The 27,976-nt window shown below is 36.7% G+C and overlaps 4 protein-coding genes across 9 annotated transcripts; 3 read left to right on the top strand and 1 right to left on the bottom strand.

The window, feature by feature from the left end:
• Window positions 1-19: 19 nt before the first annotated feature.
• Window positions 20-4,189, top strand: prpf38a (pre-mRNA processing factor 38A). Its single transcript, XM_051111536.1, has 10 exons — window positions 20-237; window positions 900-1,059; window positions 2,147-2,268; window positions 2,363-2,448; window positions 2,604-2,714; window positions 2,831-2,937; window positions 3,036-3,062; window positions 3,183-3,286; window positions 3,752-3,800; window positions 3,889-4,189. Exons 1-10 carry the CDS (start codon window positions 108-110, stop codon window positions 3,932-3,934), a joined length of 942 nt encoding a protein of 313 aa, XP_050967493.1. The 5' UTR covers window positions 20-107; the 3' UTR covers window positions 3,935-4,189.
• A 385-nt stretch (window positions 4,190-4,574) lies between these two features.
• Window positions 4,575-7,106, top strand: akr1a1b (aldo-keto reductase family 1, member A1b (aldehyde reductase)). 3 transcript variants are annotated; one of them, XM_051111530.1, is made up of 9 exons: window positions 4,575-4,708; window positions 5,326-5,421; window positions 5,557-5,676; window positions 5,772-5,923; window positions 6,010-6,205; window positions 6,282-6,481; window positions 6,565-6,637; window positions 6,724-6,810; window positions 6,944-7,106. In XM_051111530.1, the coding sequence occupies exons 2-9, from the start codon at window positions 5,335-5,337 to the stop codon at window positions 7,007-7,009; spliced, it is 981 nt and encodes a 326-aa protein (XP_050967487.1). In that variant the 5' UTR covers window positions 4,575-4,708; window positions 5,326-5,334; the 3' UTR covers window positions 7,010-7,106. The 3 variants fall into 3 exon arrangements, with proteins under 3 accessions (XP_050967487.1, XP_050967486.1, XP_050967485.1); XM_051111529.1 differs by lacking the exon at window positions 4,575-4,708 and adding an exon at window positions 4,729-4,863; XM_051111528.1 differs by lacking the exon at window positions 4,575-4,708 and adding an exon at window positions 5,041-5,217.
• A 1,508-nt stretch (window positions 7,107-8,614) lies between these two features.
• nasp (nuclear autoantigenic sperm protein (histone-binding)) lies at window positions 8,615-15,535 on the top strand. 3 transcript variants are annotated; one of them, XM_051111522.1, is made up of 15 exons: window positions 8,615-8,776; window positions 9,457-9,495; window positions 9,591-9,704; window positions 10,262-10,342; window positions 10,614-10,723; window positions 11,593-12,096; window positions 12,303-12,361; window positions 12,452-12,528; window positions 12,620-12,693; window positions 12,816-13,004; window positions 13,099-13,271; window positions 13,553-13,621; window positions 13,829-13,903; window positions 14,243-14,371; window positions 15,333-15,535. In XM_051111522.1, the coding sequence occupies exons 1-15, from the start codon at window positions 8,739-8,741 to the stop codon at window positions 15,366-15,368; spliced, it is 1,767 nt and encodes a 588-aa protein (XP_050967479.1). In that variant the 5' UTR covers window positions 8,615-8,738; the 3' UTR covers window positions 15,369-15,535. The 3 variants fall into 3 exon arrangements, with proteins under 3 accessions (XP_050967479.1, XP_050967481.1, XP_050967480.1); XM_051111524.1 differs by lacking the exon at window positions 11,593-12,096; XM_051111523.1 differs by lacking the exon at window positions 14,243-14,371.
• Window positions 15,536-15,545: 10 nt separating this feature from the next.
• Window positions 15,546-26,309, bottom strand: ccdc17 (coiled-coil domain containing 17). 2 transcript variants are annotated; one of them, XM_051111520.1, is made up of 14 exons: window positions 25,851-26,309; window positions 23,860-23,952; window positions 23,729-23,782; window positions 23,512-23,626; window positions 22,357-22,498; window positions 22,164-22,271; window positions 21,691-21,824; window positions 19,545-19,667; window positions 19,181-19,329; window positions 18,989-19,074; window positions 18,646-18,855; window positions 18,346-18,568; window positions 16,223-16,333; window positions 15,546-16,123 (listed from the first exon to the last, which is right to left on the bottom strand). In XM_051111520.1, exons 1-14 carry the CDS (start codon window positions 26,058-26,060, stop codon window positions 16,010-16,012), a joined length of 1,872 nt encoding a protein of 623 aa, XP_050967477.1. In that variant the 5' UTR covers window positions 26,061-26,309; the 3' UTR covers window positions 15,546-16,009. The 2 variants fall into 2 exon arrangements, with proteins under 2 accessions (XP_050967477.1, XP_050967478.1); XM_051111521.1 differs by lacking the exon at window positions 25,851-26,309 and adding an exon at window positions 24,767-24,897.
• Window positions 26,310-27,976: the final 1,667 nt, after the last annotated feature.

Genomic DNA, 27,976 nt, shown 5'->3' with positions numbered 1-27,976 from the left:
GACCTTACGGATGTGACGCACGCTTTTCCCCGGAAGTCATTCTTCGATATATCTCCATGGCATATTAGCGTTCCGATTATCCGTTCGTTCGTTTACAGTTTTGAGCCATGGCTAATAGAACGGTAAAAGATGCCAATAGTATACATGGAACAAACCCTCAGTATCTTGTCGAGAAGATTATACGGACACGTATTTATGAGTCCAAGTACTGGAAAGAGGAATGTTTTGGACTTACAGGTGAGAGAAGTGTGCTGGACTAACGTTACATACTGTATTTGTTAATGTGGCATTAAAAAACAATAGAAGTTATTTACCTTACTTACAAAACTATCTTGACGCAAGTTTGCTTACTGACTACCTCATTTTATTTTATTATATTTTAAAGCTGTCCTGTGGTTCAGTATTTACTGCAAACAAATGCATATTTATGTTTGTATTATATATATATATATATATATATATATATATATATATATGAGAATATAGTGCCCATACTAGCATTAGTTTAAGTTAAATTTTAAATGTGGAGGTCAAAACATACAGTGCAATGCAATAATGGTGACTGAGCGATAAACATTCCTCAAAAAGCCTGAATACTTGCATTTTGAAATGATTTTTCTTCATTTTTTTTTATGTTGAAATATCAGAGTTATTAAGAAATTAACTTCACAAGTTAAGTGTATCATGACCTAAAGGTGGACATTAAAAGCCCTAAAAAGTATGTACCGTCAATCAGATGCCAGAGGACATGTAGAAAAACAGGTTTTTCAGCAAAGGTTTGAGCATTGGAGGCCATGGAAAGTCAAATATAATGCTGTAATTGACAGGTTTTTGTTATAAAACATTTTCTCAAGCATCATTTTAACATTTACTATTATTGTCCCCTCTGTAAAATCTAGCTGAACTTGTCGTGGACAAAGCAATGGAGCTGAAGTTTGTTGGTGGGGTATATGGAGGAAACATCAAGCCAACGCCATTCTTATGTCTGACCCTAAAGATGCTTCAGATCCAGCCTGAAAAGGACATTATTGTGGAATTCATCAAGAATGAAGACTTCAAGTTAGTATGCAAATAAAGGGTTTGCACTTGTGTCACAATTTGGTCAGTTACCCGGATGCGCGGCCATATTGGTGATACTCGGATGTAAGCAACAGCATAGATTGCATGGTTAATGTACTACTGAATACATCAGTGGTTCCCAAACTGGGGGGCAAGGCTAGTGTACAGCCGATTTTTATAGAAATTCTAAAGCGATAAACGGCCGAAAATATCTGCCGTGCAGTCCGGCAGTATTCAGCGCACACCACTCAATATGAGAAAATCTGTTTAAAAAAAACAATGAATGCTGTTACAAAGTACAACAAATAGTACATAGTAAAGCTGCATGCTTTACTTTTAATGTTTCTACTCTAAAAGTGACTAGTTCCTTGTTTATTTTTTTTCAGTAAGTTGTCACACACTGAATTTTAATTTTTACGTTTCAGATAAATGCTTCTGAAGTTGTGTTTATGTTTATGTGTAAATGCGTTTTTTTTTTTTATTCTGCAAAAGGGGGGCCCGGCAGAACAAGTTTTGGAGCCACTGGAATATGTTGTTCTGCTAATTTCTGCTGTCTAGACAATGGAAAAAAACATGTGGAAGCTGCTAAATCATATAGAGAAGGATTTAGTAAGCAATATTTTGACAAACTAAAGTTAATAGGTGGTAAAGACATGTATGAGCAGTGTTAATTAAGATATTGGCCTAATATTTCACCTACTTGACTGGAAATAATAAGAACAAACAGGAATGTTGTCAAGATTCTTGCACTGGAAATCTTGGTTCAGTTTGGCCAAGTACAAATGCCTTTTGCACTCTTCTCCTTGATTTGTTATAACTTTTGGCAGTCTGTAGTACTGTATGTTTTTTCAGGTCCAACCGATTAGTACAGCGCAAAACATGACAGTAATTGACCATTTCAGCAGCAATAATCAGCTAAATATGCAAGTTTTGTTCAGTTCAGTGGCATTGTTTACATTCAGTGCCGCCAATATGGCCGATTGATGACGTGTTGTGAAAACACTCTACAGTTTGTCATTTTCCTGTTTACACTGTGTATAACAGCTTTGTGTCTTTGCATTACTGATGTGCTTTTTTCTCCTTCCAGATATGTCCGTTTGCTTGGTGCGATGTATATGCGCCTGACTGGAACTTCTGTGGATTGCTACAAGTATTTAGAACCCTTATACAATGATTACAGAAAAATTAAAAGCCAGAATAGAAATGGAGGTGAGCATTTTTCTAGAATATTTAGTGGGTATGTGGCATGATTTCATTTGTCCTAGCTGAAAAAGACATTTGCAAATGTTTCTTTTTTTCACAGAGTTTGAGTTGATGCACGTTGATGAGTTTATAGATGAGCTGCTTCATGCAGAGCGAGTGTGTGACGTCATCCTTCCCAGACTTCAGGTCAGTTGAACTTATGTGTATATATTTATTTATTTACATAAATTGTGTGCATTGTGTTTGTGTTTTGAAGTAATATGAATTTCAAAGGAAATGTATAATGCCATTTATGTCATAAAATAATTGTTCACATGTTCATTTGGGGGTTTTTTTAACAGAAGAGACAGGTTTTGGAAGAAGCTGAGCTGCTGGATGCTCGTATCAGTGCTTTGGAAGAAGATCTGGATGAGGTGGAGACCAGTGAGGAGGAGGATGAGGAAGAAGAGAAGGTAAAATTGAACTCACAATGTCTGCCAATCTATCCAAGCAGAAATTACTGTCATAATTATTAGTCATTTTATATAATGAATGTGATTGTTATACAACCTCTCCATATGTATTGCAGCCAGAGAGAGTGCAGACACCAGAGCCACACAGAAGAAGTTACAGAGATATGGACCGGCCACGCAGGTCTCCTTCTCCACGCTACAGACGCAGCCGCTCACCCAGAAGGTCGGTGATGGCGCAAATTGTCCGTTTAGATCATATTATTTCAGTTAGCTGGCTTAACAGATGAATAATTAATCTTCTGATTCTCTTTTCCATTTTAGACGGAGCAGATCACCTAAAAGACGAAGGTATGTGATGAAATTGTTTTAGGCACATTATTTGTGTTTTAAAAAACATTGTTAGTGCAGCATGTTATTTTAGGAAAATATATAATGTAATACATTTGTCTGGTTTCTCTTTTTATTCAGTCCATCACCCAGACGTGATCGAGATCGGGATCGTCACCGCAGCAAAAGCCCCCGTAGACACCGCAGCAGATCCAGGGATAGAAGGCATCGCTCCAAATCTCCAGGTACAGGACAGGCTATTTTTAAGTATACAAATAGAATAGGTCACCACTATATGTGACCCTGGACCACAAAACCAGTCTTAAGTAGCACGGGTATATTTGTAGCAAAAGCCAACAATACATTTCATTAGGATATTAAGTAAAGACCATGTCCCATGGGACTGTAAATGTATCAAAATGTAATTTTTGATTAGTATGCTTTAAGAACTTCATTTGGACAACTTTAAAGGTGATTTTTCTCAGTATTTTGATTTCTCACATTCCAGATATTCAAATAGTTGTATCTTGGGGAAATATTGTTCTATCCTAACAAACCATACATGAATGGAAAGCTTATTTATTCAGCTCAATTTCAAAAATCGACCCTTATGACTGGTTTTGTGGGTCAAGGGTCACATATGTTATTTAAAATAATTAGAGTAAATGGCAAAATTGATAATAAAGAAATATTGATGTATTTTCTTCCAGGTCACCACAGAAGTCACCGGCATCGCAGTCACTCCAAGTCCCCAGAAAGGTAATACTTTGATATATCAAATGAATTGAAATATTGTCTTTATGTTTTTCTTCTCGTTTCATGCTGCATTTCTCTCTTTGTGTTCTAGTCGGTCAAAGAAGAGTCACAAGAGAAGTCGAAGAGGAAACGAGTAATCTTGGCTTCTTTTTTTTTTTTTTTTTTTTTTTTTTTTTGTGCTCTGTAATATTTGGAGAAACAGAGCAATTTCTGTCATAAAAAAGCTTGATCTTATTCTGTGTAAATTGCCCAAGCCCAGTTTAGTCCTCATAGGTTTTTGATGCTGTTTTATACTTTTAATTAAAATTTAAAATCATTCTGAATTAACTGTACTGTGTAAAATAAACATTTGATGTACTGTGGTTTTCATTTCTCCTGTTATAAAAACAGAAACTTCCTTTAATGTTATTTCGGTGTGTGATTTCAGTCTCTGAATCTCGAAAATTCTGTACAGGTATAATCAATTCTAAGACAGAATTGAAGTTGAACAGCTAAAGTCATGAGAAGACTGATGAAATATTTATATTGAAATATTTATTTTTATTTAAATATAAAGTAGGGTAATAAACCATAAATCATCCCTAACTTTCACTTTTACATTTCAAAAGAAAAGGCATGTAGACGTGTACAAATGGTGGTGGACTTTATATAATAAGGATATTGTCAAATGATCAGACTAAAATTATATATAAAATAATAATATAAAATTATATATAAAATTATACTAGAAAAGAGTGACGGTGAGGAAATTGTTGTAACATTAATGTTATGGAGACTTTTATTTTGGCGGGTGTTTGTTGAGGACAGCGAACAGGAAGTAAATACGCCAACGTTATGAGGAAATATTCTTTTAATTTTAATCAACCTGGATAGTTATAGAGTGAAGAAATTCCCAGACCTTTTCATACACTGTAAGTATCTTAACAAATAATATAAAACCATCCCTGACCTAGGAAAAATATTTCTTGTTGGGACACTAGTTGACCTGATTTTACAGGGAGAAATGCAGCATATTCAACGAGCTCTGCGTCTTGTCATTCATTCTCACAAGTTTTACTGTGGAATGGTACGTTATCCAACTGTCTGTGTGATTCACGGCACTAACTAGACAATTTAAAGCTAGTATTGTATGCAAGTTGAACTGAATGATTACGATTTGAACCTCTCTTTGTATTAAAATACAAAACTGTTTTTTTTAAATAATTGTCATTATTAGTTTCATATCGTTTGCTAACCCAAAGATTATGCTGTCCCAAAAATGCAGTGCATGCCTGCTGGGTGTTTTTATTTCAATATTTACATCCTGCTTGAGTGTCTGTGGAAGTCAGCTGATAAGTCAGCAGATTACACTTCCTTTCATTCTGATCCTAAATTTGAGCACTGGACAGTTTGCATTCACTGCGCCTTCTGCAACCTTGCTGTGAGTGTTTAGGTTTTAGGGTCTAGTACAGGGATTAAATCATAGATTTATTATCCTAAATCTGTTCCAAGTAGGAACAATGTTCATGTGTTCTTTTTTTCTCTAAAGGCACACAGGATGAGTATGAATGACTTTGCTGTGCTCAGCACTGGACGAAAGATGCCCCTTGTGGGACTTGGGACATGGAAGAGTGATCCGGGACAGGTACGTTTTCTGTGCATCATCCCGAGTATAATTGTGACAGAATTTAAATCTGAATATGCTGTAGCTGTATTGAGAATGAGAGCAGGTTTACTAGGATTTACAGTTCTATTATTTCTGCAATAATCTTTACTGCAGGTAAAACAGGCAGTTATTTGGGCATTGGAATCTGGCTATCGGCACATTGACTGTGCTCCCATTTACGGGAATGAGCCAGAGATCGGTGAAGCATTTCAGGAACTAATGGGACCTGAAAAAGTAGGTCAATCCAATAGATTTCAAACATGAAATGCATACCCACACACTGAAATATAAAGAAACCATGTGTGTTAACAACTGTTGTCTTCCTTCAGGGCATAAGACGAGAAGATGTATTTGTGACCTCCAAACTGTGGAATACAAAACACCACCCAGATGATGTGGAACCATCTCTGTTAAAGACCTTGAAAGACTTGAAGCTGGAGTACCTGGACCTTTACCTCATCCATTGGCCATATGCCTTCCAGTAAGCCTCCAGCTCTTCTCATAATGAACACACACACACACACTTTCGACTTTACCAGTCAAGTGTTTTGTCTTATTTTTGTCCAGACGAGGTGATACCTCTTTTCCTAGAAAGGAGGATGGAACCTTGCTGTATGACAACATAGACTACAAGCTGACATGGGCTGCTATGGAAAAACTTGTAGGAAAGGGCCTTGTCAGGGCCATCGGGCTCTCGAACTTCAACAGCAGGCAGATCGATGACATCTTATCAGTTGCAAGCATCAAACCCACTGTTTTGCAGGTTAGAAGTAAATTTTAATGTTCTAATCTATTTAGTCTATTATATCAGTTTGTAGAGTAACAATAGTGTTTTGCAGGTGGAGTCCCATCCATACCTTGCACAGGTTGAGCTGTTGGCTCACTGCCGGGATCGGGGTTTGGTGCTGACCGCCTACAGTCCGCTAGGATCTCCTGACCGAGCCTGGAAGCATCCAGAGGAGCCTGTGCTGTTGGAGGAACCAGCCATTGCTGCATTAGCCAAGAAATATAACAAGACTCCAGCACAAATTATTATTAGGTAAATTCACATTTTTGCAGTGGTTGTTTGTGGTGTTTTTTCACTGATTGTTACATAGTATTTCCTCATTGATATTTTGGCAGGTGGCAAACTCAACGTGGAGTAGTGACTATCCCAAAGAGCATTACACAGTCTCGCATCAAAGAGAATATCCAGGTTTCTGCATGTTTTTCTTTATTTTTTCATGTTCTAGAGTGTTTATGAACATATTGTAACAATGCAATGCATTTACTCATGTACAGGTGTTTGATTTCACTCTCGAACCTGAGGAAATTAATCAAGTGACAGCACTGCACAAAGGCTGGCGTTATATTGTGCCAACCATTACTGTAAGTCACATCATACAACATAGCATTAAATTTTACATGACTAGGAACAAAGAGGCTACTTTAAAATTAAATATCATGTTAAAGCAGCTGTTTAAAAGTGCTATTATGTATGTTTTTGCATTTATTGTTGTAGGTTGATGGTAAGCCTGTCCCCCGGGATGCAGGACATCCTCATTATCCTTTTAATGACCCCTATTAATACACGCTTCTGCAAGATTCTGTGCCTTGGAACCAATGTCCACTTATTACTCTGTATACTTCTAAACACAATTAAACATTTTTGTTATATATTGAAATGTGTGCCTGTTTTTTGTCATGTGTGGAATGAAACTAAATGAACAAGGGCTGATTTTAGATGTATTCACAATGTTTAAGGATGAATTTTATAGAACTTTTCAAGAATACACTACCAGTCAAAAGTTTTTGAACAGTAAGGTTTTTAAGAAGTCTCTTTTGCTCACCAGGCCTGCATTTATTTGATTCAAAGTACAGCAGAAACAAAAAAAAAAAAACACATTTTTAAATATTTTTACTACTTAAAATAACTGTTTTCTATTTGAATGTATTTTAAAATGTAATTTATTCCTGTGATTTTAAAGCTGAATTTTTAGCATCATTAGTCCTATCACATGATCCTTCAAAAATCATTCTAATATTCTGATTTGCTGCTCAAAAACATTTATTATTGTTATTATGTTGACAACAGCTGAGTAGAATTGTTTTCAGGTTTCTTTGATGAATAGAAAGTTCAGAAAAACAGCATTTATCTGAAATAGAAATCTTTTGTAACATTATAAATGTCTTTATCATCACTTTTGATCAATTTAAAGCAAACAACAGCTTTTTATTTCAGATAAATGTTGATCTTTGGATCTGCCTATTCATCAAAAAATGCTGAAAAAAAGTACTCGACTGTTTTAAATATAATGATAATAATAAAAAAGTTTATTGAACAGCAAATCAGCATATTAGAATGATTTCTGAAGGATCACGTGATACTAAAGACTGGAGTAATGATGCTGAAAATTCAGATTTGATCACAGGAATAAATTACATTTTAAAATCTATTCAAAGAGAAAACGGTTATTTTAAATAGTAAAAATATTTCTAAATTTTACTGTTTTGCTGTACTTTGGATCAAATAAATGCAAGAGACTTCTTTAAACATTAAAAATCTTCTGGAATATCACTTACAAAAGAACAAATTTATATTTAAAAATAAATAAATAAATAATGTATACATCATGGTAGTATTGGCTGAAATGCCTTTAAGTTATGCTAATTTATTTATTTAATTTAATACATTACAATAATAATACGCTTTCCAAAAGGTGTCTTGACATAACACAATAGAAAAAAATAAAGTTATTTCTGCTAATGCTGGACGGATTTATTTATTTGGGTAAACTAATTGTAAACATGACTTGAGTTTTTGACTATTTTTATGGCCAGCCCTCTTTGTAAGGTAATCTGAGAAAGTTGTTATATATTATTATAATTTAAAATAAGAAGAATATATATAATATAGAATACAGAATATATAATTAATTATATTTCATTCAAAATAACACCATGAACATGTTTTAACTAAGAAAGTACATTTTAATTTTATGATGACCATAAGGGCAAAATATGATATGAGTCTCACATTATCTGGATAAAAATAGACTTCTATTCGTCTTATACAGTGAGACGTACAGTATTACTACACTGCATGTGGTTTTAGCAGAAGCGTAAATATGGGTACTTTCCCTTTAAATTTATTCTCCCGCGTTTTTGTGACAGGGTCGTAGTTCAGCGGAAGTACTGCTTGTGTCCGTATTTAAAGGCGCCAACAAAGACTAATTCAGGAGGTGCTTCACAAACCTGCCATCTGCACGCACATCATCCAACAGTACATTACAGCTTAGTTTATTTAACGCGTTAAAATGCCCGAGGAAACAGCAGCTGCTTCAACCGCCGAAAGGTAAAACAACGTTATTGTTTTCAAGTTAAGTGCGCTCCAAAGCCTGAGAAGTAAGTAGAGAAGTTAAAGGAAGTCAGACCGGGAGGTTTTAGCTGCTTTCGTTTGATTAGAGCTGCAGCAGCTCCGTCCTTGTCAGGAAAAATGTCTCGTGTTCGTGCTGCGATTCGCTTTTCTCCCGCGCCTGGACGCGACGGGATGGCATCACGGATGATTCCCGTTGACGTGTGGCGTTTGGCTGCCTTCATTTGGCGGGAGATGGCTTAATATGAACGGTTAGCTTGTTTATATATCCTAAATGAGGAAATTCCCGCTCTGTTGACTCACGGTCGTAAATGGCCCGTCAGCGAGCTTGGCGCTGCATTGAAATGGCTGCAAGTGCGACGAAGTCGAGCGTTAAGTTTGAAAGGTGGCGGTAACGGCATAAATAAAACTTTAAATTGCACACTTTGGGTATTATGCTGACATAAAACTGTGATTATTAGGTGCTAGTCATATCCGCGTGTACGTGTTAACACACTATCAAAATAAGTCATAGTAGCATCGCGCTAACTTTGGTTCTTCGCATGTGAACTTCTGAAGCTAACTTTACTGAAATTTTACTCGCTTTGGACGTGTTCTTCAGACGAAACAAGACTTTATAATAACGTATGACTGTATTTCTATATTGTTTATGTTTGCAGTATGGAGGAGAAACCTTGCTCGTCAAGCGCTGCAGATAGGTGAGTTGATATCTGGACTTTGCTTTAATAAAACTGCTCAGTTCAATAAAGTGAGCGTTGAGTTTCGTTACTCACATCTTTGTTAACCCTTGCAGCTCCGTCGATGTTTCCGAGGAAGCAAAGAAGCTGATTGGCACAGGCAACCGGCACTTAGTAATGGGTGATGTTGTGGCTGCAGTCAGTGTTTTCCAAGAGGCTTGCGCCATGCTGTGAGTAGTAAAGGAATATTGTAATACATATGTGAGCCTGGACCACAAAACCAGTCGTAAGGGTATATTTATTTTAAACTTAGATTTGTATACAGCTGAATAAATACGCTTTCAATTAATGCATCATGGTTTGTTAGGATATGACCGTATTTGGCTGAGATACACCTATTTGAAAATTTGGAATCTGAGGGTGGGAAAAATCTAAATATTGAGAAAATCACCTGTAAAGTTGTCAAAATGAAGTTCTTAGCAGTGCCTCGTACTAATTAAATTTAAGTTGTAATACATTTATGGTAGGAAATTTATTAAATATCTTAATGGAACACTATCTTTACTTATGTTAATCATGTAATCATATCCTAATGATTTTTGGCATGAAAGAAAAATCTATCATTTTGACCCATACAGTGTATTTATGGCTAGTGGTACAAATATGCCCATACTACTTGAGACTGGTTTTGTGGTCCAGCATAACTGAGTTTGTGGTATCTGCCATTGTTTCATTGAATACACTTTTTAATAAGTTTTATGATGTGTAACCCATTTTTCCCCTTCAGAGCTGAAAAGTATGGAGACACTGCTGATGAATGTGGTGAAGCTTTTTTCTTGTGTGGGAAAGCCCTTCTGGAGCTTGCCAGGTAACTACAGTAGTCCACATTTGAAGTGGTTCAGAACCTTTCAAAGTTGCCCCAAATCCAAAACAAGACCTGTTCTTGTCTTGGGACTATTTATTTATTTATTTAACTTCTTTTTTTGTTTTGTTTTGTTTTTTGTTTTTTTGTTTTTTGCTTTTTTGTTTTTTGATCCACTTCAAATGTTGACTACTATAGATTAATTAGGATTTAATGGTTTGTATATATGTATAAAAAGTTATCAGTTTTTCTAATCTTTGTTTGTTTGCTTCTCTAGGATGGAGAATACAGTGCTTGGTAATGCTTTAGAGGGAGTCCCAGAAGAATCCTCTGAGGAGGGCGAGAAACAGAATGACTCTAAGATTGAAAGCGCTGACAACTTGGATGGTTTGTATTTTAAATTTTGCTTTTCCTGTTAAAATGGTTAACTTTTGTGTTTTTTCATATGCTCAAGGCTTGACATCACATCTGCAAAAAGGATGTTTCCAAAGAAGCACCAAATTGTCAGTGTTCTGCACAAAGCATAACTTTTAAACTTGATTCTGATTAAAATGATTGTTCACACAAAAATAAAAACTCTTATTACTCCCCCTCATGTTCTTCCAAACCTGTAAGACCTTTGTTCATCTTTGTAATGCAATTTAAGATATTGCAGATGAAATCCTGAGAGGTTTCTGACGCTCCATAGACCGCAAGGGTCCTACCATGGTCAGGGCACAGAAATGTAGTAAGGATGTTGTTAAAATGGTCCATGTGACATCACTTAATTTTATGAAGCTATGAGAATGCTTTTTGTGCACAAAGAAAACAACTTTATTCAGTAACTGTTCTCTCTTTTGTCACTGTAGGCACCTCGCTTGAGTTGTGGTACTTTAGATAATGGCATGTACGATGATGGATGAGAGGAAGAATTGTTGAATAAACTCTTTTTGTTTTATTTGCACAAAGTTTTCTCATAGCTTCATAAAATTAAGGTTGAACCACTGACGTCACATGGATATTTTAACGACTTCCTTATTACGTTTCTGGGCCTTGTCCATGCTAGTACCCTTGCTGTCTGTGGAGGGTCAGAAAGCTCTCGGATTTCATCAGAAATATCTTAATTTGTGTTCTGAAGATGAACGTGTCTTATGGGTTTGGAACAACATGAGGGTGAGTGAGTAATGACAATTTTCATTTTTGGGTAAGCTATCCCTTTAAGAGGGATTACTTTAACTGTAATCTAGAAATATACCTCCATTTGTACCATGATGCAGAGAAAACCAGAGATGAGCTTCGAGCACAGGTTTATGATGCCATGTCAGAGGACAAAACTCAGTCAGAGGCAGAAAAAGAGGTGGGGGAAGGTGAGAAGAACCAAGAGAAAGTTAAGGAAAAGCAGGAAACTGTTGAAGCACCAAAGGAAGGGGATGCAGCATCACCTAAAACTGAGAAACCAGCTGAACATGAAGCAAAACCTACGCAAGATGAAGAGAAAAAAGCTGAACTTGAGGCAAAGCCTGCACAAGATGAAGAGAAAAAAGCTGAACTTGAGGCAAAGCCTGCTCAAGAGGAGGAGAAAAAAGCTGAACAGGAGGCAAAACCTACTCAAGATAAGGAGAAACAACCTGAAAAAGACAAGTCAGGTGTGGATGAAGGCACTTCCAAAAAAGAGGTCACTGTGTCAAATGGAACTGTAAAGGCTGAAAAAGATGAAAAGGCTGATGAGGAGAAAAATGGAAATGAAGAGAATGAAGAACCCATGGAAGAGGATGGAGGAGGTAGTGAGGCATGGATGAGTCTGGGGAGCACGAGATTTGCGTATTAACTAACTAGGCTAAATTTCACCTGGTGAATCTTCTAAACACTGGTGGATCCATACTGGTGGAGTATTTAGATTTTAACCTGCGGTGTCACTGAGGGTGTCCAAGGTGATGGGTTTTCACAATAGGTCAATGTTAGTGAGTTATTGTCTTTTAACTCTTAGATGACGATGAGGACGAAGATGACGACGATGAGGATGCAGAGGGTGAAACAAAAGATAAGGTTTGTAATCCAAACTTTTTTTTTTTTTTTTTTTTTTTTGCCCCCCCTTCATTGATTTACTTGATTTTCGTTCTTTCCTTGTGCTTTTAGGAGAGTGAGGAGGATGAAGTTGGAAACCTACAGCTGGCCTGGGAGATGCTTGAGGTTGCAAAGGTGATTTATAAAAGGTATGGCCTTATGTACCATTTTAAATTATTTTAATGATGCATTTGCTCAAGCTTTGTTTTGAAATGCACTTGTTTTATGTTCTGTTTGCAGAAAAGATGACAAAGAAGATCAGCTAATGGCGGCACAGATTTACCTGAAACTTGGAGAAGTTGGAGCTGAATCAGGTGTGTATGTAATGGAAGTAGAGGACACTATGACTTCATTTTTTGGGTTTAACAAGCTGATGTAAAACAGCAGTTAATCTTCATTCTTCACCAACTAGTCAGTCTCCATTTTTGTTTTATAGGCAACTACAGCCAGGCCCTGGAGGATTTCAAAGAGTGTTTAAACTTGCAGCTGAAACACCTTCCCTCTCATAGTCGTCTTCTGGCTGAGACTCATTACCAGCTGGGCACAACTTACAGCTACACAGCCCAGTACAGCGAAGCTATTGAGCATTTCTCCAGCTCTATCAAAGTCATCGAGAGCCGTCTTGGTAAGAACATTTTCACAGTGGGCTTTGGCCAGTCCTCATGTGTTTCCTAGGATTTGCTTGCTAATAACACATTTCAACATTACTCTTGATCCAGCTATGCTTCAAGAGATAATAGACAAGGCAGAAGGTGAAGAGGCAGCAAAGGAGGAGAAGAACGAGCTTGAAGAGTTGAAACAGCTACTGCCAGAAATTACTGAGAAGATTGAAGATGCCAAGGAGAGCCAGAGGACAGCTGCTGCAGCGTCTGAGGCCATCCATCAGACTCTTGTGAGTTGCATTATTGCAATAATGCAACCGTGTGAACCATGGTCTTTTTTTTTTTTTTTTTTTTTTTTTTTTCCCTCCAATGCTTTGCAGTAGCTGATCAACTCCTGATGACAAATCCAATATCTGCTTGTGTTATGCATTTATTAAATGGTATGTTACCATTATGCCATGCATCCTTGGTATTGCTCTTAGAAAGTGTGGATCAATTTGGGAGTTTTGCTCATGCAGGATGCAGTAAAGATGGCTAAAGATGCAATAATCTCTGAAGTTTTGTGTTACAGGCAGGAGCATCCACTTCGTCTGCATTCCCAGCTGAAAATGGTGGCCCATCCTCATCTACTGCTACTCCGGTACGTTGATGCATAATGTTACCTGGATTCCCATTAGGAATGGGTGATGCTTGTGGTTACAACTTCTTAAATGGGCCATAATTTTCTGAAATGTGCCCTTCCTCATTTTGAATGTCTCAAACTAAACTTTTAAGGGACACTTTTCCTCTTCAAGGGTACTTTAAGCCTATAATGTCTTGTGCCACCCTAAAATGTCTTTTATTTCAGATTCCTGTGAGGCCAGCTGATGGTGCGTCTTCCTCCAAATCTGCATCTGATATTTCTCACCTTGTCCGCAAAAAGGTGAGTATCTATCCACTGGAGTGTAATTGAACCTTTGCAGTAGACCTAGGGGTGGGGAGGAAAACTAGCATGCTTTAAAGCACATGAAGTGCAGATGACGTGAATGAGGGTAGTCTGCATTGCTACTTTTCTATTAAGGTTAATTGTGCATGCTGGGTCATGAGCTGAATTTGCCAACTAGATTAGCTTTGGTGTTGCTTGGTGCTTCTGTTGTGTTTGTGCTGGCATATTGTAGTTGTGGTGTTGAAGTGGCCGTGTGTGCTTGAGTAGCATGTAGAGACTAGAGGTGTTTAGCGCAAAAAATAAGTACGTGTTCTGTCCTGCTTTATTCCTGCACAGAGGAAACCAGACGAGGAGAGTCCAAAAAAGGACAGTGATGCTAAAAAGACTAAACAGGAGACCTCAGTTAATGGCAGCGATGACTCCGCCCACAACGGCAATGGAGTCCAGGAGAAAATGGAGCAGGAGGCGAGTTGATAGGCTTGCTGTTTCCTTTAATACAGTCACAGGGCGTAAAAGATGCTTGGGACGGTCGACAAATGTCACTGCAGCATCGTCACAAAAGATGTTTTTCACATGTTTAAGTCAATTTTAATATTCAAACACAAGCTGCAAACTAGCTCTGTGCTTGAGCACTATTATGCATCTTGTGCAAATGCACACCAGGTTGTCAAAAGTTGTCAAGTGTTCACATAAACAGTTGGTTATATTTTAACCGAATGTAAATGGGGTAAAAAATCTGTTGTGCCAGTATACAGAATCTATACATTGGATTCTAAAGTGACAGTGGCCTAAAATACCAGCTGCTGCTGTTAATCAAACAAAAGGGAGGGGAGCCAGGTCACTCACTGCTTTTGACTGAATAACTTTCTGTGGTTTTAGAAATCTGCAAGTCCTACAGTGAAGACTGCTCCAGTGTTTTGACGTTTTTGATTGTTTCTGTAGCAGCCCATGTCTTGCCTTTAATACTACTGCTAAACCTGTCTGGAACTTAAAATCACTGTTAAATTCATTTGTATGTTCTTTCATCTGCATTTTGTTATGGTTTACTTTGTTTGAATTTTATATTAGTTTTATTGCATTTGAGAGGAATTGAGAATGAGGTTTCACTGGGTTTTAAAATATTGGCGTTGTAAAATGTTAGAATACAAGGGACCGAAAAACGATTTGGATTGATTCCGTTGAAAGCCTGTCTGGGATGAAGTTTGCTTCATCTGAATATTGGTTGACTGGCTAAGCTAAAGGAATTTGTTGGAGTTTTGGAGTATCTGGGGGTCTTATTTGTCAAACAATTGTTTACTGCCTAAACTTGTATATTTTGAGTAGTGTTTGTGTTTTTGTGTTTGTGTGGTGTTTTTTTTTTTTTTTTTTTTTTTTTTTGTTTTCTCCCTCCCCTCTCTTCTCTTAATATTTCCATTTTCTTTTACAGCCAGCCAGTTCTTCCTCTGTGGAGACGTCAGCGTGATGGGCATCTTCTGATTGACCACTTACCTTCCAACCAGCAGAGCATGCCTGCCCCATATACTCTACAAGAACAACTTTTGTCTCTTTGTTTTGTAAATAACCCTTTTCTTTGTCCAATTTTTGTATAATTGTAGTAAACTTTCAATAAAGGATATTTGCATATGTGAATGTGGCTTTTAATATCTTTACATTTTTGTTTCAAAGAATGCTCCACTTCAAATATAGCCCAAGCGCAAGTGGAATCATGGAAATTCAATGGGTGGAAATTTTGTAATAAACTTGTGATAATGGCTGTAATATTAGCTGTACAATGTCACTCTTTTGGTTTGGTGTGACCGTTATAAGCTTTTGTATAAAACTGTTGCCAAGTCACTGGGAAGCCAAAGTCTTTGAAGTATGCAAGTAAAAGACAAGAAAATTATTAATATCTTAAATACAGTTCATAACACATGTCAGACAGAATCTGCTTGTAGTCACTTGAAAGACAAATTATTTTAGTTTACAACACTGGCTTTATTTGTATGGTAGTTAATTTTAACTATGCTGGGGTCTGTTTTTCAACAGCATCGTTGGTTAACTATGGTCCTATTAGTTCCATTTAACTCTATTAGTAACATTTGGGAAACGCACCCCAGTTTGCCTCTAATTGGTCTCTTCCACGTGATCTGTGGGTGGCAGTGATGAAGGCAATGGATTGGATGAGGGTTGCAGTGTGTTACATGGTTCTTGGTTTGCCAAGATTGCGTTTGAGACCACCTAAATGAGACATTTCATGCTTTAGGCTTATCAAAAGCTTTACAAACTTTGCTATTAAAAAGCATCTTAAGTTAGAAAATATCTTGATATTTTGCGTACCGTGGATATGTATTTATATTGGCTGGTGTTGTTGGGGTCAATCTTTGCAAGGGTCTGCAGATCTCCATCATGTGCATTTGCTACCCGAAGACAAAGTTCCATATTAGCCAGCTTAGAAAGGAAAAAAAAAACAGTATTTAGTCAGATATTCTTAAATTGGAACTTCTGTAGGACATTTAGGCCTGGTTTCACAGACAGGACTTAGACTATGTCAGGATTAGGCCATAGTTCAATTAGGACATTTAAGTAATTTTTATAAACATGCCTTAGAAAAAAAAACATTACTGATGTGCATCTTGAGACAAAATGAAGGCACTGATGTACACTGACCAAAATTATAAATGCAACACTCTTGTTTTTGCCTCCATTTTTCATGAGCTGAACTCAAAGATCTAAGACTTTTTCTATGTACACAAGAGGCCTAATTCTCTCAAATATTGTTCACAAATCTGTCTAAATCTGTGTTAGTGAGCACTTCTCCTTTGCCGAGATAATCCATCCACCTCATAGGTGTGGCATATCAAGATGCTGATTAAACAGCATGATTATTGCACAGGTGTGCCTTAGACTGACCACAACAAAAGGCCACTCTAAAATGTGCAGTTTTATCACACAGCACAATGTCACAGATGTCGCAAGTTTTGAGGGAGCTTGCAATTGGCATGCTGACTGCAGGAATGTCCACCAGAGCTGTTGCCCATGAATTAAATGTTCATTTCTCTACCATAAGCTGCCTCCAAAGGCGTTTCAGAGAATTTGGCAGTATATCCAACTGGCCTCACAACCACAGACCACGTGTAACCACACCAGCCCAGGACCTCCACACGTCCAAGATCATCTGAGACCAGCCACGCAGACAGCTGCTGCAACAATCGGTTTGCATAACCAAAGAATTTCTGCACAAACTGTCAGAAACCGTCTCAGGGAAGCTCATCTACATGCTTGTCGTCCTCATCGGGGTCTCGACCTGACTACAGTTCGTCATCGTAAGTGACCTGAGTGGGCAAATGCTCACATTCGATGGCATCTGACACTTTGGAGAGGTGTTCTCTTCACGGATGAATCCCGGTTTTCACTGTACAGGGCAGATGGCAGACAGTGTGTATGGTGTCGTGTGGGTAAGCGGTTTGCTGATGTCGACGTTGTGGATCGAGTGGCCCATGGTGGCAGTGGGGTTATGGTATGGGCAGGCATATATTGTGGACAAAGAACACAGGTGCATTTTATTGATGGCATTTTGAATGCACGGAGATACCGTGACGAGATCCTGAGGCCCGTTGTTGTGCCATTCATCCACGACCATCACCTCATGTTGCAGCATGATAATGCACAGCCCCATGTTGCAAGGATCTGTACACAATTCCTGGAAGCTGAAAACATCCCAGTTCTTGCATGGCGAGCACACTCACCGGACATGTCACCCATTGAGCATGTTTGGGATGCTCTGGGTCGGCGTATACGACAGCGTGTTCCAGTTCCTGCCAATATCCAGCAACTTCACACAGCCATTGAAGAGGAGTGGAACAACATTCCGCAGGCCACAATCAACAACCTGATCAACTCTATGTGAAGGAGATGTGTTGCACTGCGAGAGGCAAATGATGGTCACACCAGATACTGAGTGGTTTTCGGACCCCCCCTGGACCCCCCAATACAGTTAAACTGCACATTTTACAGTGGCCTTTTATTGTGATCAGCCTAAGGCACACCTGTGCAATAATCTGCAAAAAATGCTGTCTAATCAGCATCTTGATATTCCACACCTGTGAGGTGGATGGATTATCTCGGCAAAGGAAAAGTGCTCACTAACACAGATTTAGACAGATTTGTGAACAATATTTGAGAGAAATAGGCCTTTTGTGTACATAGAAAAAGTCTTAGATCTTTGAGTTCAGCTCATGAAAAATGGGGGCAAAAACAAAAGTGTTGCGTTTATAATTTTGGTCAGTGTATTTTAAGATCAATCAGTGCAAGTTTTTTTAGTTAAAACAGCTCAGGCTTACATTTTAGTCTGGGACTAGGCTTAAGCCTTGTCTGTGAAACCAGGGTTTAACCTAGTTGAGACTTATGTTGAAATGGGATTCTGAAACAGATTTTTAGCTGTTAGTATCTGATGAACATACTTGTGGCACAGAATTCAGTTGATCTGGACTCAAAGATGCTTGAACTGGGAGAGAGTGGAAGGGAAGCCTCCAGTGACCACTGTGAACCTGGTTGTGCTGGTCAAAGAGATCAAGCTTAGCCCAGCCATAAGCCACCAAGCCCTCAGTTTCATGGTTGAACAAATTCAGACTTTTAGAAGTCTGGATCTCTATGACCAAAGAGAGATCTGGAGATGGCTGTACTCTGAAACGAAGCACAAACTCAATTGTGTGAACACATACTAGCTCTATGTGTCCATATTTATATCTGGACCAAACTACCTTGGCACAGGTTGCTTAACAGCTAGAATGGCATAGTTTCCAGGACTCTTGGAGGACAGCAATGGCCCTGCAGGCTGGCACTGCACAGGAGGCATTGGATTGGTTTGTCCCAACTTCTGTCCATTAAAATATAACCCTGCCAATAAACGCACGGATCTCAAAGTAGCTTCTACGCCCATCACCAGGTCATAGAAGATCACAAAGCCAGCCCTGAACACACACATGCAGACAATAGCTGAATTTGAGTCACGTTGTCGTGTATTTAGCGTGACATGTGCATGCATCTAAATGGACTAAATGAGAAAAAGAAATGAATAGAGAGAATGAGGTGAAAATGTTTTACACAGGATCATAAGGAGCATGACCAAGGGTTTCCATTGGATCAATTACATGGGAACCCATCAACGAAGGCTGTTTTGAACTCTGATCCTGCAATATTGGTAAATACGGAAGAGAAGAAATTATCCCATTAAATATCAAATTAACTTAGATATTATGTTAGCATTAATTAAAAAAGACTGAAGCTTTAGCTCACCAGTGGCAGAGAAGGAAAAACCTGCAGAGGAGTTTGAGGATGGCGTGGTCTTCTCTCTCTGCCCTTCTCTATTTCTCTTCTTAAAAAGGCGATCTCAGCTTGGAGACTAGCCATTTGATGGATGTGGTCCGTTTGAATGTCAATGAGCCCTGATCCAAAAAATATGAATTCAAATATTCAACTAATATATATATATATATAAAAAATATTAAAATATTATTCAAATAAGATATTATGCCCATATACTTTTAGCGAATAGTTTAAGTATCCAAATTAGACAGAACACATATTTAATATGTTGAACATCACTTTATTATTCATTATGTTATATTCAAGATGTCAGATCTGAGAGGAACAACAATACCGTGCTCTCCTTTGTGCTTCTCCCTGGCCAGCTGGATTCTGAAGATCTCCTCCTCAAGCCTTTGGTTCTCCTGCTCCACAGTAAGAATATCAGGGTCCAGCACTCTGTGAGGAGACTTCATCCCTGGCGGAAAAGAATAACCCTGGAGCTTATCAGAATAGTGTACAAAGACTCCAGAAATTATTCAGACACTTAACCAATACTTTAAAATGTATGATTGTCATAGTATTAGTTTATAAATTATAATACATTGTTCAAAATTTTAAAAATTTGTGTTGACAAACCGACATGTTGTTCAAGTTGCGGTAAGCATTTTAATGTTTTTGAAAGCAGACAATAGCCTCTCACACAGTAGGCTAATACCATTAACTGCTGTAAAATTACCAGAATGACTTAAATACAAAAATACAAAAATGCACTATTCACACAGGCAACGGTGTTCCGTCTTTTTTACAGATAAATTCACATATCACTTTCAAAAAGTGTTACACTTTCTGTAACAACATTAACTGGAAAATAACCTCTAAATGGCTAAAACTATCCACCTTTTTCCTGAATGTGAAAGTTTTGCCCAACTGGAACAAAACTTTACAAAATGCTGGTTTAAAAACAATATTAACAAACTTAACAACTGGGTTGTTTTGACCCAGCAGTTGGGTTATATGTTTAACCCAGCCTTCTGGGTAGTTTTATTTAACTTAACTATTGCTTAAAAATTACTGTATTTCTTGCTTGAAATGAACCCAAATAGGTTGAAAATTAACATTTGTGACCCTGGACCACAAAACCAGCCATAAGTGTACATTTTTCAAAATTGAGATTTATACATCAAAGCTGAATAAATAAGCTTTCCACTGATGTATGGTTTGTTAGGATAGGACAATATTTGGCCGAGATAAAACTATTTGAAAATCTGGAATCTGAGGGTGTAAAAAAATCAAAATATTGAGTAAATCTTGTCCAAATGAAGTTCATAGCAATGCATATTACTAATCAAAAATTACGTTACATTTACGGTAGGACATGTACAAAATATCTTCATGGAACATGATCTTTACTTACTATCCTAATGATTTTTGGCATAAAATAAAAATCTAAAAATTTTACCCATCCAATGTATTTTTGGCTATTGCTACAAATATTCCCATGCGACATAAGACTAGTTTTATGGTCCAAGGTCACATTTGTTAATATGTTCAAATTAATGAACATTTATTAATAAGTTGAATAAATAATAATTATAAATAATAAACATTTTTAAATTGCTCATCAGTAAATGTTCACCTTTTGATTATTGCTGATGCCTCTAGTAATTATGTGTCTGATTTTTAATTTACATCCTATTTTGGGATCCTTTTAAGCCAGCCATATAGTAATTTTTAAACAATATGAGTTAATGAGTTAAATAAAACTACCCAGAAGATTGGGTTAAACATTTAACCCAACCACTGGGTCAAAATAACCCAGTTGCTAAGTTTGTTAATATTGTTTATGAACCAGTATTTTGTAAAGTTTTGTTCCAGTTGGGCGGGACTTTCGCGTTCAGGAAAAAGGGTGGATAGTTTTTTAGTCGCTGGGTTTTTCTATATTTCACCCATCTCTGGGTTGTATTTATTTCAGCATATTTTAGAGTATACATTTCCGGTCACTGCATGCAGAATGCATTAATCAAATACTGTTAAAAGAGTAATATTATTTTAAAAATATAGTCAAATCAAAAATATTATTACATTTTAATATAACTGTTTTTTATTTGAATATATTTCAAAATGTAATTTACTCATGTGATACAAAGCTGAATTTTCAGCAGCCAATATTTCAGAAATCATTTTAATATGCTGATTTCATGCTCAAGATATATTTCAATGTTTAATTGTTATCAGTGTTGTGTTGTGCCTTTTTTAGGATTCTTTGATGAATAGAAAGCATTTATGTGAAACACTGTTTGTAACTATTTTAATTTTTACTGTCACTTTTTATTAGTTTAAAAAAACTGGCTGAAAAAAAAGTATTATTAAAAAGGTATAATTTCTCTGAAAAAATCTAATACAATTAAAATCAATCAATCAATCAATCAATCTTACTGACCCCAAAACTGGCCAATGGTATTTCAAGTGTCCAAATACTATTTGCAGTCACTACTCACTTCTTTCTTTTGTCTTGCCTTCAGCTTTATGTTTTGCCTGTTCCAGTGTAAGAGCCTCTGCCTGAAGGTCATGCATGTGGGCCAGAACCTCTGGATCAGAACCACCAGACTGCATGTATGCCAGGCGCAAGGCTCTGTTTCAAAAACAAATGCACTGCAATGCTGAGTTCTGGATGGTTGCTAAGTTGTCACTAAATGGTTGCATACTTGGTGACTTCTAAGTTTTGGGGGTTTTAGGTAGTCAAAAGAGATAATTTCTAAACTATGGTCCTAAACTAGTCCTAAGCATCTAGCTCCTGCTCATGACCAGTTCATAACCAGCTTTTAACCAGCTCAGGACCAACTTATAAGCTCATGACCAACTAAAGACATAAGGACATAAGGCATACGTATTGTATAAATACATAGTGTTGTTTTGTTTTTCTCACATTTTCTATTATTCTGGCATAAAACGTACATTTAAAAAGACCAACCTTATCTGAGCAGAGAGAGGTCCATCCACAGAAGAGATCAAGTCAAAAGTAACATGTTGTGTCTTCTTTTCCTCTGGTGGGTTAGAGGGGACTTCATTTGGATTGGGCCTACAACATCAGCACAGTATAAACATGCATAAAAGTGATTTATGGCTTCTCTGCACACTTCCTGTTTTCCTCCACTCTCTCTTACCCCTTCTTTGAGTTGATGTGAGAACTAAGCTGATGCAGCACCTCCTCATTCCTCTGTTCCTGATGCCTTAGTTCTTGCAGCACTTCCTCAAGATGAACCGTCCTCTCCCGTCCTGCCAGCTCGGCAAGCTGCTCTTCTATTTCTGGAATAAACAGATCATTAAAGACATATTTTGGAAGAAATTCACATCAACATGTTTAGCACTTCAGGTATTTCAGAAATCACAAAATGAGCTTGCAGCTGCTAAGTGAATTCGTTTCGAATTCATTTGCTTCTCAAATGATGATGTGTTTAATAGCATTATAATTATATATATATATATATATATATATACACACTACCACTCAAAAGTTTTTGAACAGTAAGATTTTTTATGTTTTTTAAAGAATTTTGCTCACCAAACCTGCATTTATTTGATCCAAAATACAGCAAAAGCAATAATATTATTTACTATTCAAAATAACTGCTTTCTATATGAATATATTTTAAAATGTAATTTATTCCTGTGATTAAAGCTACATTTTTAGCATCATTACTTCAGTCTTCAGTGTCACATGATCCTTGCAGTTGAGTACATTTTTTTCAGGATTCTCTGATGAATAGAAAGATCCAAAGATTAGCATTTATTATACGCTATACCTTTCAAAAGCTTGTAGTCAGTATAATTTATTTATTGATTTATTGAGAAAGAAATTATAGAAATGAATACTTTTATTTAGCAAGGATGCTTTAAATTAATCAAAAGTGATGATAAAGACATTTATAATGTTACAAAAGATTTCTATTTCAGATTAATGCTGTTCTTCTGACATTTCTGTTCATCAAAGCAACCTTAAATTCTGCTCAGCTGTTTTCAACATAATAATAATAATAAAAAAAATATTTTTTGAGCAGCAAATCAGAATATTATAAATCAGAATGATTTCTGAAGGATCATGTGACTGGAGTAATGATGCTAAAATTTCAGCTTTGAAATCACAGGAATAAATTGCATTTTTAAATATATTAAAATAGAAAACAGTTTTTAAATACTAACAATAATTCAAAAAACATTAAAAAACTTACTGTTCAAAAACTTTTGACTGGTAGTGTATATATAAAACACTAGCTTTCTTTTCTCATTCTTATTACATAATTGATGTAGGAGAAGCTTACCCTGTCTCTGCTTCTCCAGGTGATGGTTGTGTGCCCTAATTTCAGCCAGTTTCTGCTCATGAAGAGCCCTCTGCTCATCAGCTCTTTGCTGGAGTGAGGCCTGCTCCTCAGACAACTAAAGAACACTTACCCAATGTCTAACACACATAATAACACATATACAAACGCAATATTCACATTATAAACAGATTTTTAGAACTAAGCATATCAAACTGACCTCTGTCTGTCTTCTGGGCAGGTTTTGTTCAAAAGACATCCTGAGTTTTTGAAACTATAATAGAAGACAAAGAGATGCAGCATAAAAACCACTTCGAACCAGATTTACTATCTTTGTACGTGGTCCCGTACCTCTTCAGTGAGTTTGTTTAGAGCAGTATTCTCAGAAACATTGCCCTGTGCACTCTCTCTCTCATCCATTTGATGATTTCTCTGTTCCTTTATCTGGCCAATGGAACAAGAAGGATTACTAGAGTCATAGGCGGAAGGTGAACAAACTCCAGGGTAAGGTTAAAAGCAGTCTAATCTATTAACTACAAATGTATTTTTAGGCAAGTACCAGATGTGGGACTGAATAGGACTGAATTTGTATTTAACGTGATCACAATTTAATAAAAACATTGTAAGTTTTCATTTCCACGGTTATTTAAACAACTAATAAATTATTATACAGAAAGCGAGTTTAAAGTTCACTTCCAGAACAAAAATTCACAGATAATTTACTCACCCCCTTGTCATCCAAGATGTTAATGTCTTTCTTTCTTCAGTCGTAAAGAAATTATGTTTTTTGAGGAAAACATTTCAGGAATGTTCTCCATATAGTGGACTTCTATGGTGCCCATGAGTTTGAACTTCCAAAATGCAGTTTAAATGCAGCTTCAAAGGGCTCTAGACTAGACATTCAGAGTTAGACAAGACAAGCATTTTTTTTTTTTTAAAGAAAATAACCAGATAAGACCCTTCTTCCTCGGCTGGGATCGTTTAGAGCCCTTTGAAAATGCATTTAAACAACAATTTGGAAGTTCAAACTCGCGGGTACCATATAAGTCCACTATTTGGAGAGAAATCCTGAAATGTTATCCTTAAAAAACATAATTTCTTTAGACTGAAGAAAGAAAGACATGAACATCTTGGATGACAAGGGGGTGAGTACAAATGTTTGTTCTGGAAGTGAATTTCTCCTTCAAGCACTCTCAACAAAACAAAACTATCATTATAACTGCTGAAGCTGTCTATATTGTGAAATGAATCTACTTACATTGTACATACATCTGCGCTTTGTTGTCTATAATGATTTATAAACAACAAATGATAGAATTTATAATGATGGAATTCGCGAGTCCGGAACTCAGTCAGGGAGCGCGCGCACTCAACAAACCTGAGTTTCAGTGATGACTCATCTGAATGCCTCTGATTGGCCACTGCATTCATAAGCTGAACAGAATCGTGTGTGATTGGTTATAACGCGCAACACTGTAAAAACGCACTTTCCATTTATTTTCATTTTGTTAGCAACAGGCCTAATAGATTTTATTTAATTGTGCAGGGGCATTTTTGCACCCTGTAGCCTAAGCCTTCCCCAGCCTTATACACCCTCTGCCTGTTATAAGAATTATGAGAATTATGCTAAGATTTACTTTGATTACCAATCAAAAGCGGGTAGATGTTTTTTTCTCCTTCATCTTAAATGACATGAATATTTAATCGATCAAATAAATAAATAAATAAATAAATAAATAAATAAATAAATGTACATAAATTTAAAATAACTGAATCTATTTTTAATTTATTTCTGTCAAAGCTGAACTTCTAGCAGTCATTACTCCAGTCTTTGTCACATGAACATTCAGAAATCATTCTAATATGCTGATATTCCTTTTTTTTTTTTTTTTTAAGATATATTGTTGACATTTTTGTCTTTATTATGACAAGATAGTTAAGTATTGACATGAAGTGACGCGGGAAAGAGAGGAGTGAAATATCTGTAACAGTGTTGCCAAGTCCGTGGTTTTCCCACGGATTTGGGCTACTTTTCCACTGTTGCCGCGGGTTGAAGCAACCATAATAACGTCATATTCTCGGGACAGCCAAAGAGCAACGGTGCTATACCTCAGCAGCTAATTTAATTAATCCTTTTTTCTTTCCAGAAATATCTTACTTACTCCAAACTTTTTAATGGTAATGTACAGTATAAAGAGACTAAAATAAATAGAAAATAAAATAAATAGAACTGTTTATTCAAATTAGCCTATATATTTTTATAATACACAATATATCTTGTTAATCATTGTTCAAATGCAGGTTTTTGGATTCATTACAGTAAATAGCATTCAACTACTTACAATAATTAAATCAGGAGTCCTTGCCCTTGTAGGATGCACCGTCTTCACAGCTGCTTTTTCCGTTTGTGTGAATCGCCTTAGTCTCCATAGAGCCATTGGGTCTTTCAGGTCTGTGCCAATGCAGAATTTGGCCTTGTGTTTATCCAAGAGTGCACTAGAATGGAATGCCATCTTACAGTTCCGACAAATTAACTCCCCCAAACCTTCCATCTCTTTAGCAAATACACTGTAGGAGTTAGCAAGTTTTTCCTTATTTAAACTGGACCCAAATTCTTAAACAATAGGAATATACTTTTTGTTAAACGTCTGCCTTAACTCTTATGTAGTGCATTTGTTGACTGAAGTTTTGTTTGCTGGTTACAATCACCTTGGAAAAAGGGAGTGGTGAAGAACTGATGGGGTTAGAGCAAGAGGAATCCAATGCTTCAGTGTTTTATGCTTATTATTTTTATCCTTTGCATGCATTTTGAACATTACGTGTCCTCCTAAAACATGAAAAATGTTCCCCAAGTGTTTCAGCAGAAAACGAAAGGCTGGACATGTTTGGCAAACTGATGCAAAATATTTATTACAATTTTTTCTCGGATCTTTTCATTATGATGCAGTAGTTTATGTCTGCTTCGTCTCATACAGATAAACCCATACATGACACCTTTTATCTTCTCAAATCTGTAAATAATGTTATCAAAATAATCTTAATCTTCCAAAACTCACAATTTTTTATTCTTATATTTTTTACAATCCACCCTGAATATCAAGGCTGCAGAAACAATATAATGCAAACAAAAGAAGAAGAAAAAAACTATTTATGTGGGAATTTTTACAGCTGTACCAAAATTAAAAAAGAAACTTAAATCTGTGATAAAGCAATTTTTATACCCTATCAGCAAAAACAAGGTACAAAAAAAGGAGATGCACAATTTACACCAGCAGTCCCTCATGAAATAAAGACGTTTTAAAGATGGATCTCTACTTCACTGCCAGCAGCAGGGATAGAACTCGACGGCTAAAATGAACCTCAAATGAACTGTTCAAAAAACAAGAAAGCAGAACAAAGCGTGCAAGCCATCGTACTGAATCGCTCAAACAAAGTTCACAGTCATTACAAACCATAGACAGCTCCTGCATTGTAAACATTACATAAGCCCAATAATGTTTAATGCTTTCTATTCCATTGGGTAGATTTTATTTGGGTTTTATGAGGGAATAAGATCAATCCTTTCTGTTTATTGAACACCCCTTATCAATCTACATGCAATGAATGTAAAGCTATTGAAAATGATTGCCACAGCATTATTTCTGTAAGCATGAAAATGCTTTTTATAGAGGAACTCTGAAATGTTCAGGATTTCAATATGGTTTAAATCAAACAGCTTTTAGGTTATTCAAAGAAAGAAAAAAAACTGTTTTACACCATATATGGGCAAAAAAAAAACAGTCCGTTTATGATTTTTTGAACTTCTTCCCTAAACAGAATCCAACCTCAGTGAACTGAGCATCTGTATGTTCGCCTGGCTTCCCAGAACGCAACATATAAAACATAGATAGACCCTTCCATCCAAACGTTACCTTTATTCAAAAACCAGTTCCTAACAAACTCTTCCGGAAGCTAGGTTTCAAATCTAACTTTCAAACATCCTCGAAGGTTTTCTCACAAGTGTACTTGGCAGACATATGAAATCAGGTATTAGTATGATTCTGCAGAATGAAAAGTGAAAATGAGCAGTTTGCTGGAACTGGAGCCAGAAATGGACTGGTGTTCTAGCTGCCAGACTGCAAGTGACAGTCCATTCAGTGTTGCTTTAGTTCTTCCTTGCTGCAGGGATGACTGGCTTAAGTTCATTTCTATGAGGGACTGGGAACGACGTCGCAGTCAGCGGCTCACAATGATTGTTTCATCTTAACACTAATGCTACGAATTGTTTTCGCGGAAAGGAAAAAAACTGTTTAGAAAGGTGTCAAAGCCATTTTATAGAACATTCAGATGATGTCATATTTCACGTTAAATCACGGTTATAACTGGTGGTGTTATTATTATGAATTAGTCTTTTTCCCCAAGCAAAAACAAAAAAGATCTGGTGGAGGGTGCGTGTGGCTTTCTTTGACATTTCTAGTTCAGGATAAAG

This window comes from Labeo rohita, chromosome 6 (assembly GCF_022985175.1).
Source record: "Labeo rohita strain BAU-BD-2019 chromosome 6, IGBB_LRoh.1.0, whole genome shotgun sequence".
NCBI lineage: Eukaryota > Metazoa > Chordata > Actinopteri > Cypriniformes > Cyprinidae > Labeo > Labeo rohita.
The sequence above is the reverse complement of the archived record's forward strand: the minus strand, read 5'-3'. Positions and strand labels throughout refer to the sequence as shown.